The sequence below is a fragment of the Chiroxiphia lanceolata genome, chromosome 2 (assembly GCF_009829145.1).
Source record: "Chiroxiphia lanceolata isolate bChiLan1 chromosome 2, bChiLan1.pri, whole genome shotgun sequence".
Taxonomy (NCBI): Eukaryota; Metazoa; Chordata; class Aves; order Passeriformes; family Pipridae; genus Chiroxiphia; species Chiroxiphia lanceolata.
In genome coordinates, this window is record NC_045638.1 from 72,036,076 (window position 1) to 72,048,981 (window position 12,906).

Below are 12,906 nucleotides of genomic sequence, written 5' to 3' on the forward strand. Positions count from 1 at the left end.
CTGGTACCCAGTGACAGGACCAGATGCAATGTGCACAAACGGAAATAGGGAAAGCTCATTCTGAACATCAGGAAACACTTTTATACTGTGAGGTTGGCTGAATGCTGAATAGATTGCCTGGGGAAGTTGGGGACTCTTCATCCTTGGAGATATTTAAAACCTTACCAAGTGTGCTCTGGGGACCTGTGCTTGCTGAGAGCATAGAGTTGGACTAGGCAATCTCCAGAGGTGTCTTATAACCTCATCCACACTGAGGGACTGGGTATCAGTGAGGGCTGTGGAAAAAAAAAGGGGCAACATGCCAGCCAAGAAAGCTTTATTGCCAGCATGGCTTTTTCCTGTTTGCAATGATTTCTTTAGGGCTAATGGAATCCTATACTTCCTTTCCTGGTTTTTGCATCTTTGCAAATATGCACCTCCCTAGTTTTCATATCATTTCAGCTCCTTCCTTTGTACTGCAGCACACACAAACTTATCTTCAGCACCACATTACAATGGTATTCCTCAGTCTCTATTTCTAAGGCAGTCTTGTGAGAGATCATGTGTTCATATCCATGAACAATGCTGGCCTCAGTGCCATTTCCCCCATTGCCCCTGCAATTACCTTCGGGATGTTTTCTATGTCTTCTTTTACCTATGGTATGTCTGTCTAGTTCTCATCCATTTACTTTTTGTTTTGACTTCCCTAATGCAGAAGAAGCTATTTACCAGGTATCAATGAAACATAAAAAATCCAGGTATCATCTCTGGCAGATTTCTGAGAATGCTTTACTAACACTGAGTTTATTTGCTTAGGGATTCTTTTTATCCAGATTCTATACAATTGCAGAACAAATGCTTAGCCTTTAGCAAATAAAAATAACAACTGAATGAATAATATAATAAAATATAAATTTATACATAAAATACAACAGCTGGGTGAATAATAAAAATCCCCCAGCCTGTTCTTGGGAATCCTGGGGAGATGCTTCAGCTTATCCCTTAGAACTGGGTCCACTTTCTGCCTGTTGACTGTGATGCATAGCTGTGCAAGCCAGGGAGATCTGTCTGCCCCTCTGCAATGTCCTGTCCTGGTACAAACCAGGGGGGCTTGCTGAGGCCAGCAACTTCAGCCACACCCGGGCGAGTTCCACCCTTCACACACCGGCAACCGGGAGTGTGAAGTACTATGCTCTGAGGAGGGCAGCAAGAAGGGACAGGTTGAGGGCAGAGGGACTGTGCTCCTAGAGGCTCACGTCTGAGCCTGGAGGCCTTTATTTTTATTCCCTAGACAAGTCATCTGTGCAACAACTTCAGAGCAGCTGTAGCTCGGTTTGAATCTTCCTGCGAACAGTGCTAGTTCCCTGTTCCCCCTGGTGTGAGCACAGCCCCACTCCCTGCCTGGGTGGCAGCCCTCAGGCTCTAAAGATGACTGCACAGGTCCTCTGTCACCAGCAGAACAAGCGCTCACTGAGTACAAGAAACCTCCCTTGGCCCACGACACAGACGTGGCAGGGTATTCCCATGGTGTTGCACAAACTTCATTCGGATTTTTTTTTTTGAGCTCTTTAGCGTAACAACACAGCTTGCTCTTCCTCTCGTCAATACTCAGAGAAATTATGCATACTGCCAGTGCATGAAAGCAGAAACTAACTACTGTGAAAATAAGAATTGACGTGAGGCAGTAAAAAGTCAGCTGCACCAATTTTACACAAAAAAACATGTTGTTGTAAAAGTGTGAGCGAAGGACTACATAACCAGGAGAGGCTGAGCAGCTGGAGTGGATGCAGCTGCTCAGTTTGGTGGAGGCATCCTCTGGCAGAAGGAAGATGCTCTCTGACCCACAGAGAGGCCCCTCTTCTCCCCATCCCACAGCCGTTTCCTTGTGGCTCAGGTCTTGGGGCCTCTCTTTTGAAGAAGTGGTTTCACTGTGGGCAGGGACATGCACCCTTAAGGCAACCACCTGCAGGCTCAGTTTCACTCCTGGGGCCAGGGACTGCAGGGCACTGCCAGCCATGACAGCGAGCTGGCTCCACGGCTGCCCTGCTGGAGTCCCATTTCAGCTAGCAGGTAAGGTCTTCTCATCACACTCCTCAGACTCTTTCATATCCACTTCCTACTCCCTCACTGCATCCCTTCACATCTTTCTTTTCTTTCTCATTTAATTTCTTTTTCTCCTGAATCTTTTATTTTCTGTCTCACCTTTCTTCTCTCTTCTGGGGATGCTCTTCTTCTTCCCATCATCCTGATCTCTCCCAGCCCAGCCTGGCTTTTGCTCTCGCTGCATCTGTCACACTTTATGCTCAAGGCAAAACGTACTTAAATATACTGGTTCTTTTTTCTTTCTCCTGATGTAAATGTGTTTCCTGTTGTTATTGCTAGCTTGACCTGAACACTTAAAATAATATACCTGCGATTTTCCACGAAAATAGTCTGTGAATAAGATACCTTAGTAGAGTGAAATATAATGATGCAACTGTATCATTATTTTGTTGTTGTTGTTTAATGATCTAAATAGAAGAAGGTGTGATATTAATATATAGAAAGTACCTTTGTTTTGTTAGAGTTTTGGAGTTTAAAGCTTGATTTCCTCTACTGAAAATCATCTCAACAATTAACTATTAAGAAAAAAGGAAATAACATTTGCTTCCATCTCAAATGCCTGAAACTGTTCTCTAAAATAAATGGCTTGCTCCTATCAAACATGATCTTGCTGATTCAAAATCCAGGACTGACAAAAAAAAGAGTGCTTTTTTTTTTCCTGATTATGCAGTTCGGATGCATGCCTGAGAAAGTTATTCAACAACCTGTGGTCCATTTTCAGCTCCATATACGGGGATAGTAATATTTACTTCAAAGAGCAATTGTTAGATATTATTCATTCATGGTTGAAAGTCTACGTGAGCTATTTGAAGAGAAGGTGGAGTAAAAATGAAAATGAGTATTTTATGATCTCCTGCTTTGCATGATTGCTGATACTACTAAGCAAACCCTGTCAAAGAGGGATTTCTGTGTTTTCCTTTGACTGAGCTTTGCCAGTTTTGCAGGCTGCATAACAAAATAAATAAAAATCATTAGCATCCAGGATGTGATGGTGCCCAAAGGCCCTTATCAGCATGGCTAAGAGAGCAAAAGGTATGAAAGCCCCAAGATGTGATTATCCTCCCGGAGGACTGGTGTTCTTTCTCTTGAGATATTATTTAAGCAAGGCAAGGTATAAAGGGAGGCAGTGTTTCTTCTTGTAAGGCTAGCTGTTATAGGGGAAAAAAGTGCAAATGCTTTCGGACATACCAACCAGCTAGGATTTGAAGGATCAGAAGTATAGTTGACAGAAGAAATCCTGAGATTTGCTAATTCTGTGCATCTCTCTAGCAGATCACTCTTAAAAACAATGTTGATGTAAAAAATGTTAAGCATGTAATGAATTACACATACTTTCTTAAAAATGCCTGTGTTCCCTTTAAGAATCTATTGTCTACAGATAAGACTGAGTAATAAATTGTGCAGACAACAGATGATATCCATATGATGAACCAGAACCATCAGAAATCATAACACTTAACCAGCAAAGGAAAGCTAAATTATAATAACACCTGGAGGACAATGTCTGCAGTATCTTTAGACTTAAGGCACAAGGTCAGTCTTTAAATTATAGGCTCAGAACTGCAAAAGTTTCAGGAAAGAAAAAGCATCTTGCCTGTGTTATTTGCTTGAAATAAATGCTCCCCAGCAGCAAGGAATGTAATCCCAAGAACTTCAGAAGACAATATATACAATATATATGTAAATACAGCTATATATATTGAAAGCACTATTCCAATTTCTCATCTTAACTTTTTCTGGTCATAGCAAGCTAGAGTGTGTGGCTAAAGGGAATGTTATCTAGCGTACAATTAGCCTTGTGATAGTGGAAAAGGCAGGAGGGTGGATGGGCTCTGGGAACTGAGGCAGTAGTAGTTTCACGTTTTACAAATTGGAGAATTTTTTGATGAACAGAGACTTTCAGTGACCTTTCTCATCAGGGGAGTTTTCAATTAACAACGACTCTTGCTCCCTTTGGTTTTTTTATTGCATCCATCTTATTGATGGATATTCATGAAACCCAGTTTCAGGGCACCTGAGAGAAATGAAGATGTGAGATGCGGCCTAAGATCTCCCTGTGGCTGGCAAATGAGATGAAATCTTATATAAGCAAGGACTGCAAACTCAGGCCCTAACAAGCTTTGGATTAGATTCTGGTGTGTCTGACTGCACAAAAACTGCAGGATAATACTGTTGAAAATTCCCTCACAGAACATACATCTGTGTATGTCCATTACATCCCTACAGCAGGAATACAGGAAAATATGAGATGGGCCAGCACACTTCTGCTTTTCAAGGAGAATACCAGAAATGCATAGAACCCAGACGCCCGCAGGATCTGTCCATCTCCCAACAATACACTGATTTGTCTCCAACAAAACAGCTGACAAACATTCCAGAGCAAGTTCAGGCGCTGAGCTCTGCACTGGCAGGAAGGTGAAATCAATGAGCACTCCAGGGAGAATCAAGTTTGATCCTGTCTTTTTCCCAAAACATACAAACACTTAGGTGCAAACTGGCTGTGAATGCTGGATAAGGCCAGTACATGGTCGGCTTACTCAGGGAAACTGTTGCGCCCAGCAGACCGTATATTCATGGTCATCCATCACCATATATTTCATGGATCAGAAGATAAGGTATGGCTTCTGAAAATTCCAGAAGGTGAAAGATTATGCAGGAAAAGGGTTGTTTTCCAATGGAAGTAAATGCAGCTTAAAAATATGGGTGTTTTTTTCTTTTGAGATTTGGAACAATTTGCTTTTACTCTTTTTTTCTCCAGAAAATTCCTCAGGTCAGCCATATTTCAAGCTACTGAAAAGCAGGAAGATGCCCAGAGAGCAGCATGACTTCCCGGGCCGCCCCCACTTCTGTGTCCAGTAGTGGGTGGGTGTGTGCTGCTGTGGCTGCTCAGCAGAGGCAGGTTTGTCAGCAGAGCAGAGCTGTGGGCATCCTGTGCTGCTGCAGCATCCTCATCAGGAGCCTCTTCTATAATGACTCCCAAAATAATGGAGCACCTCTTGTTCACATGTTTCTGAAAATGTATCTTTCAAAATACCTGAAACTTCATGAAACTCACCCACATCTCAGCTAAGAAGCTGTTTTAGGTCACTGTGTTTAGTTAGGTTTCCTGAAAATCTTCATGGAGATGTTTGCTGCAAAAGGTAGGGATGGAAAGATCCATAAAGCAGCAGTGGGAATTAAATCGGAGAGTAAAACATTTAAAGAGTAAAAATGTGTAAGAGCAGGAGTGATGACCAATGAACGCAGAAGGCAATTTCAATTTTATATAGTAACACTAGAAAAGGACAAGGTCTGTTTAATCACAGTGATCAAACACTTTTAAATGAAAATAGGGACCAAAAAAATTAGTTCAGAGTCAACAAAAAGCAGCATTTCTCACGTGGGCAGGAAGACCTTATTTCCCATATGGTTTAACACTACTGCTGTTAATAGACATACATTTAATAAGATGCTATAGAACTCTAAACTGAAACGTAATGCAAAATGTTTCCTTAGGGGATCTGTAATCTTCAAGCACAGATAATACCCTAAAAATTGTTGATGTGTTTGAGATAGACTCTTCTTTTCGCCTCTATATTTAATAGGAAATAAGATGATAACAAAGCTAGACAGATAGCTGGATAAATGTCTGTTATCTATATAATGTGCCTATTTCCCATCCAAATGAAGCAATAGATCCCTAGTTTTTCTAAGGAGTTTCCTTTAAAACTGCTAAAAAGCTGAACAGGGCAAACAGACAAAAGCTAGCTTATTGCCTGGATATTTGGTTTTGTTACTGTTGTAAAAGTAAGACAGCATTTACTCATTTGTAGATAAGATTTCTAATGTGTGAGATTCAAGGGCTAGTTTGAAAATGTTTTATTTTTACAACATGCTCTTTAAGGAGTATGCTGAATTTTTCATTTGTACAATTGCTTTGGAATTGCAATTACTTTTAACCCTAACCTCCTAATGCGACAAATAAGAACAACTAGTATTTATTTTTTTGTTAATTTTTACCATATTTTGTACCAAATAGCAAATAGTATTTTTTATCAAAGATCTTAGATTCATTTTCATCTTTTCATATTTTGTAGCAAAACTGTTTTCTCCCATTCTCCCTCTTTCTGTCCATCCTTCCTCCATACACAATTCAGGCCTTCTGTGTTCCCTCCTCACTCCCTTTTCCAGGAAAGTAAGGACAATATCCTCTAGTCAGTTGTAGAAACCTGTTTTCATTTAAAAGGGGAGTTTTACAATACTAGGATGACAAGTAGTATCATTTCTTTATCTGCCATCTTCTGTTTTCAGGCAGATCTTTTTCTCCTTGTTGATGAAGTGCCAGGAATCTTATACCTTTACCTTTAGATACTTAAAGTATCCCTTGCTTACAAGAAGTTAATAATTCCACTAATGTTTGTAGAAGTGCTAGAGTGTGTCAGGTAACAAGACTGGAGTACTTTAACACAGAGCAGTTTAAAAAAAAAAAAAGAGTTAACACAAACTTGCTTAAGTCATTAGATGAGATGTATCTGTTTGCCTTGCTTCAGGCTTGTCTATCCAGCTTCTTAATGACACAAACACGCCATTCCCATGAGCAAACATCCTGTAGAAAACAGTCAAGAATAAGGACAGCCCAATGCCACTTTCTGATTCGTGGGGGACCTCTGTGGTGGCATCACACCAGCACTTCTTTGCCCACACAATTGTCCCGTTGTTCACAACATCACAGAAGGGTTGATATTGAAATGGAATTCTAGAGGTCTTCTGGTCCAACCCCCCTGCTTGAGCAGGACCACCTAAAGCCAGCTGCTCAGGACCCTGTGCAGGTAGCTTTTCAATATCTCTGAGGGTAGAGACCACCATTTTTCTGGACAATGTGTGTCCATGTTTGTCATTCACATGGTGTAAAAGTTTGTGCCCATTGCCTCTGGTCCTATCACCACACACAACCAAGAAGAGCCTTGCTCCATCCTATTTGCACCTTCCCTTCTGGTATTTATACCTCTGAGCCTTCTCTTCTCTGGGCTGAACAGTCCCAGCTCTTTCAGCCTTTCCTCATAGGAGAGATGCTCCTGTCCCATAATCGTCTTTGTGGCCCTTCACTGCACTTTCTCCAGTATGGCCATGTCCCTCTTACACCGAGGAGCCCACAGTTTGACACAGGACTTCAGGTGTGTCCTTGACAGGGTTGAGTAAGGGGAAGGACCTCTGTCTGCTGACAAAACACTTCATAATGTGGCTCAGGATATCATTATTCACCATACTTACTGAGGTGTAAAGGTAATGTGGGAGCCAAGAAGCAGCTCCCTTGAGAGGACAGAAGATGTGGACAAGAAGCAGAAGAAGAACCAGCCACCTCTTCCTCAGAAAGGGAGGTTGCCATGGTAGCTGAGGTTCATTATATTTTCAGCCACTTTTTAGCCACTTCCCAAAAAGGGGTGTCCTCAGCCGTCCCAGTTATTCTTTGTAAAGAATAGTGGCTGGAATGACCCAAAACATGGGTAAAGCAGCAAGGATTTCAGTGAGCGCCCTGTGAGAACCAGCCTGAGCAAAGTCACTATAGGATCACAGTCCTGTGGAAGGGCTGTTGTTTATTCATTCAACCAGTCCATGCAAAGCAGAGAAAATGAATAATAACAAGCAAAGTAACAGTTCAGCTGTTTGAGCTGTACCTTTATCTTGGATCCACAGGGAAGGTAGATGGAAAGTTATCTTAGTGAAATGAAAGGCAAATAAGCGTTTGAATAGAGCCCTGCAGTCTTTCCTCACCCAAGTCAAGGTAAATAAAAACCAGCAGAGGCGGGCCATAGAGATAAAACAGAGTTAAATGTTTTGCCTTCTTCAGCCTTCAGCATTTGCTTTATGTTAAGGGGATTTTTTTCTTCCTAGATAAAAAGCATGAGTTATTGGCACAGACTGAGAACTCAAAAAGGTGATTTCAAAGCAAATCTATAAATTAAGGAGCAGCACAGTGTTAAGGCTAGTTTGTATTTAGCAAAGAAGCCTGCAACAGCTAAAGGGGTTATGCTGCTTATAAATGTACAAAATCCCTCCGAAGCAGCAACTCCTTCATGGGGAAACAGAAAGTCTTACGTACTCAGTAGGGCAGATATATGATTAGAAAGTCTGAAAAATGATAGAAATATATAAATAAGACAAACTAGGTTGTTATTCTTCCTGGCTTAAATGAATGCTGAAATCACAACATGAATCAAGAAGCATGATTTGGGTATTAGTCTGCAAAAAGTAAATAGCAAAATTAATCAATAACATTGGATATGTAATAGTATCATGTAAAAAATATGCTTGCACTTCATGTCATTCTTAACTTATTTTTACTACATAAGGTACTGAATCTAACATACCTGTAAGTAACCAGTAAAAAACATGAGTATCTGCTGACTCGCAGCTTTGGGGTAAGGTTTTGTCTGGTTCTCCAGCAAAGCAGTGTAAAATACATCCTCAGTGTGACACCTTATTTGAAATCTTCAGCTACCTCAATTATTCTTTGTTAAAATCTCTATGTAATTTATAAGCTGCCTGCAAAAATCCATAGGTAGGGCTGTTGACTTTGCTCCTCTAAGAAGAAAGGTATTAGCACTGAAAAGCCTAATTTTACCCAAAAGATGAAGTTTGCTGAAATCTATACCAAAAACTTCTTAGGACATAAAAAGACACTTTGGAAATAGTGACCAAGTCCCTAGATATATATTAAATATATATTTTTTAAAAAAAATGTGAAAGAGTAAATTTCTTGCACCTGTTTTCATCTGGGACCTGAAAATGGACAGTTGATGAAAAGATGAGGAATATTAAAAATGACAGAAAATAAATTTGTGGATGGAGTTTTCCCTGCTGCTTGTGTCAAACTGTGTTGGAGTAGGTGGGTCTTGGCTATGATCTTCCTGAGGCAGATTGAGCAAACTTCTCTCTTTCTCAGATGTGGAAGAAGATCTTTTAGATTAAGGCATAGATTAAATTTGGGAGGACTAGGGAAGTGAACTTCTTAGGAGAGGCAATGTAGTTTCACTACAGAAACTGACGTAGAGTGAATGTTATCAACCATCAAAACCCTTTGCTGACACTTCCCCTGAATGCATTAGAAATAGTTTATTCACTGTGACGAGTTCTGGTTTAACACCACTTCTGAAGAAACATTTTTGAGACTACTATAATAAAGAGGGGCATAACCTACTTGAAGGTGTTTTTCTAAGATGAAATTTTTTGCTGTATATTTATGAGTTGTTCTTGTGAAAAAAATACCCTTTTTTTTATTTTTTTTTCCCAAATTCAGAGAATCATAGAGTCACTTAGGTTGGAAAAGACCTCTAAGATCATCAAGTCCAGCTGTTAACCTAGCACTGCCAAGTGCACCACTAAAGCATGTCTCCAAATGCCACATCTACATCACTTAAACACCTCCAAGAATGGTGACTCAACCAGTTCCTTGGGCAGCCTGTTCCAATACCTGACCACCCTTTCCTGAAGAAATTTCTCCTAATATTTAAACCTCCCCTGGTGCAACCTGAGGCTATTTCCTCTCATCCCATTCCTGCTGCCTAGGAGAAGAGGCCGACTCCCACTTCACTACAACCTCCTTTCAGGTAGTTGTAGAGAGTGATAAGGTCCCCCTGAGCCTCCTTTTCTCCAGGATAAACAACCCCAGCTCCCTCAGCCAATCCTCATAAGGCTTGTGCTCCAGATCCTTCATCAGCTTTTTAAAGTATTTTTAAGCTTTCTGCCTTTCAATAGAAAATCAGAAAAATGTTAGCTGGAGACATCGTGGAGGAAAAGAAGAAAATAAAATCGGTCATCAGCGATTTAACTAACGCATGAAAGAATTTACAGGAAGCAGGGCATCTCCTCCATAAGCACGCAGGAGCCAGACCCGGGCGCGCCACGTGGCCGGCGCTGCCCCTGTATCCCGACGCCGGTCCTGCGGGAGCACCGGGATGCGCGGGCACGCGCGGGGCTGTGCGGGGCCGCAGCGCCCCCTGGCGCTCCCGAGGACTTCCCGACCGTGCGAGGGTGGTCGTGGGCCCCGGTGCCCCCGCACGGAGACTGTCCTGGGGACAAAGAGTGCGGAGTGCCAGCGCCCGGACGGGTGGGGGAAAATGGAGAGGGAAGGCGGCGGGCACATCCAGGTGGAAAAATAATCCGGGTGGAGGGCTGCAGGCCACGGCAAACAAGACTGGCAGATGACAGTAGCATTCCAGGATGCTGTGTAATATCGGTGTTGGTTCCCGCGACTAGTTTTTGACTCGGACTCTAAATGAGCACTTTCTGGAACCGCACGACCTTCCCCACTCCCCTCTTCTCACTGCTGTCCGGCCCAGCGATTCAAGTCTAGAGATTCTTGTTCCCTCCCACTAAACCCTACTGAAGAGCTACCACACTCTATAGGCTTTTCTTTCCGTCTCAAATCTCAGTCGTGCTTGAACACAACTGCAAATCATTAAATCAGTTCACGTGATGTTTGTTGTAATTGACTGGCAAGACCAGATAAATGACTGGTCCTGACCTAGACATACTCTATCCAGTGTTACAACATCTGGTCACAGTTAGCATGAGCTGCAACAGAGGCATCTTGTCACCCACCTTGCTTGTTAAACCTTGTTCTAACATGGTTATTATTCTGCAACGTGGAGCAACATCTCTGGCCCCACCATCATGTGAGAATGAACTCATGGGGTGCATATTTTTCTAAACTGGGAGTTGTTTAAGCAGAAAGGGTGAAGACACCAAGGAAGGAAGATGTGCAAAAAGGTGGGGAAGGACAAAAGTTAAGTTTGATGGGAGAGAAAGAATATAAGGGTAGAAGGTAGGAATTCACTGCAGATCTGTTCTTTCTATGTGTCCTGCCTCCCTCTGATTTTTAGCATATTTGTACTGTACAATTTTCACTTCAGGATCCACCTCTTTGGGGGTGACTTGAGAAAAAGGCAGCCACATGCAAAAGTGTGGGGGTTTCAAGGGTTAATGCATGTGTACTAAGCTCATCCCTGTCACCACTTTGAAGATTTGTGTCTTGGCAGCACACGACTGTGGGAGAGCAATAGTTTTCCCAGAAAAAAAGGGTCCTTCTACCTCCCTTGATCAGGAAGAAAATTTTGGAAAGTTGATCTAGAGAGTCACGTCCAGAGAAAATAGTCAAAAGCCAAATAAGATCGAAATCATAGTTTACTTGGTTTGATATCTCTCTAGTAGATTCAGGCCTTTCTTCTCAGCACCATAACATGTAAGCCCACTTTTTGCCTTGTACAGGCATTTCCCCAAGTATGTACCTACACATCTTGATGAAATCTTGGCTCAGTTTATGGCAACTAGACATTTGTCTGACTTCAGTGAGAACAAGATTTCTCCTACTGCTTTTATTTTTGTATAGCCTATAAAAAGATAAAGATGGAAAGCAGGCATAAACAAACATTGTTCAGAGACAACAATATATTTCCAATTCAGCTACACTACAGTTCAGCAATACACAATATAATTATGCATGCTATGTATTTGATATTCTTTACCCAGTGCTTTCAGTCCCTGCAGTTCTTAACTTGGGCTTTCAGGAGATGACTGATGTGCAGACCATAACAGCAGTCCCTGAACAGGCCAGCCAGAAGCTGAAATATCAGGATAGTGAATCAGTGTTACCATTTTCCCAATATTTCTTTAATTGATTTTGCTTCTTCTGACAGGCTCATTCATGCTCTCTTTTTCTATTTTGACAGTGTAATGTATTTCTGTAAGACCTACACAGGTTTAGGCCACTCCATCATTTGTTTCTCACTGTAAAGCAGCTGGAGTTATCTCAGGTTCAAAATGTCTTTTCTTTTTCTGAAAACTCGCTGGATTTCAAGGAATAAAGGTAGACCACAGCAGTGGCAAGCTCTAGCAGTTTACAAGACAAAGAGTCTGGTTTTGTCTTACACATGAGGTGTCAGAGTGTTCACTGTGTTTACTACTCCTTTTCCAGCATATACTCCCACATACCATCCTTTCCAGATGCAGTTCCAGTTCATCAGACAGCTTGTTTGCATGTCTGGCTCACAGTCTGGTTTCTACATCTGTCTGCTTCTAACTTTTAGCTGTGAATCTTCTCCCTGTCGATGTTTAAATATGCCTCTTCTACTGCAGTCTCCTAACAAGGCAATGTGAGCAAAGTGGAGTAATGCCACACTGGGATACACTGTCTTGGCTTGTACAATCAGAAGCTAAAATTATTCACAAATCAGAAATCTAAAGCAAGAGAATTCTCAGCAGGCCAAATGAGTTGAATTTTTGAGGTAATATTTTCAGGTGTTTTCTGCAGGTGTGTTTTGGAAATCACTGGATATAGGTGGGTTTCCATTAGCTGAGTCCTTGTCTTTGAGCGAGTTAAATGGTTTCTTGTTTGAAAAGGGCAAAAGGTAAATCAGCCAACAAACCAACAGAAGCGGAGAAAGCTGAACAGAGAAAGACTTGGCAAAAGGCTAGGGAGGGACCTGAGAACCTGTGTTGCATCAGTGGGAGGAACTGATCATGTTTGGTGTAGATACCTAATGTGTTCTTGCCTCTTAGCTGTCCTCTGGCATTCACTGTCTCAAGAAATGCCAATATTATCTCTATAGCCAATGGATGGAGATACATGTCTCCACAAAGAAATCCCATTCACCTTTCTTAGGTATAACAAACAGGGTCTTACTCAGAGATCTGCAAAAGCAGACCATTACCTGTGCATGCTGTGGAAAGGTGGCAACTAGAATGAAGTGTATGTTAGGTGCCTGAATGAGAAGGACTCAAACTACATTTGGCAAGAGGGCTGAGAAGAGGTTGTCAAAGTATTGCCAGCTTAGAGCTCAGACATTT

At 41.8% G+C, this 12,906-nt stretch overlaps 1 protein-coding gene across 1 annotated transcript in view; it reads left to right on the forward strand.

The window, feature by feature from the left end:
* The first annotated feature begins 1,976 nt into the window (after positions 1 to 1,976).
* FLT3 (fms related receptor tyrosine kinase 3) overlaps positions 1,977 to 12,906 on the forward strand; it is a 45,776-nt gene continuing 34,846 nt past the window's right edge. The window contains exon 1 of the mRNA XM_032679218.1: positions 1,977 to 2,049. Coding sequence (XP_032535109.1) covers positions 1,995 to 2,049 — 55 coding nt within the window. The 5' untranslated portion in view covers positions 1,977 to 1,994. The remainder of the gene's footprint in view (positions 2,050 to 12,906) is intronic.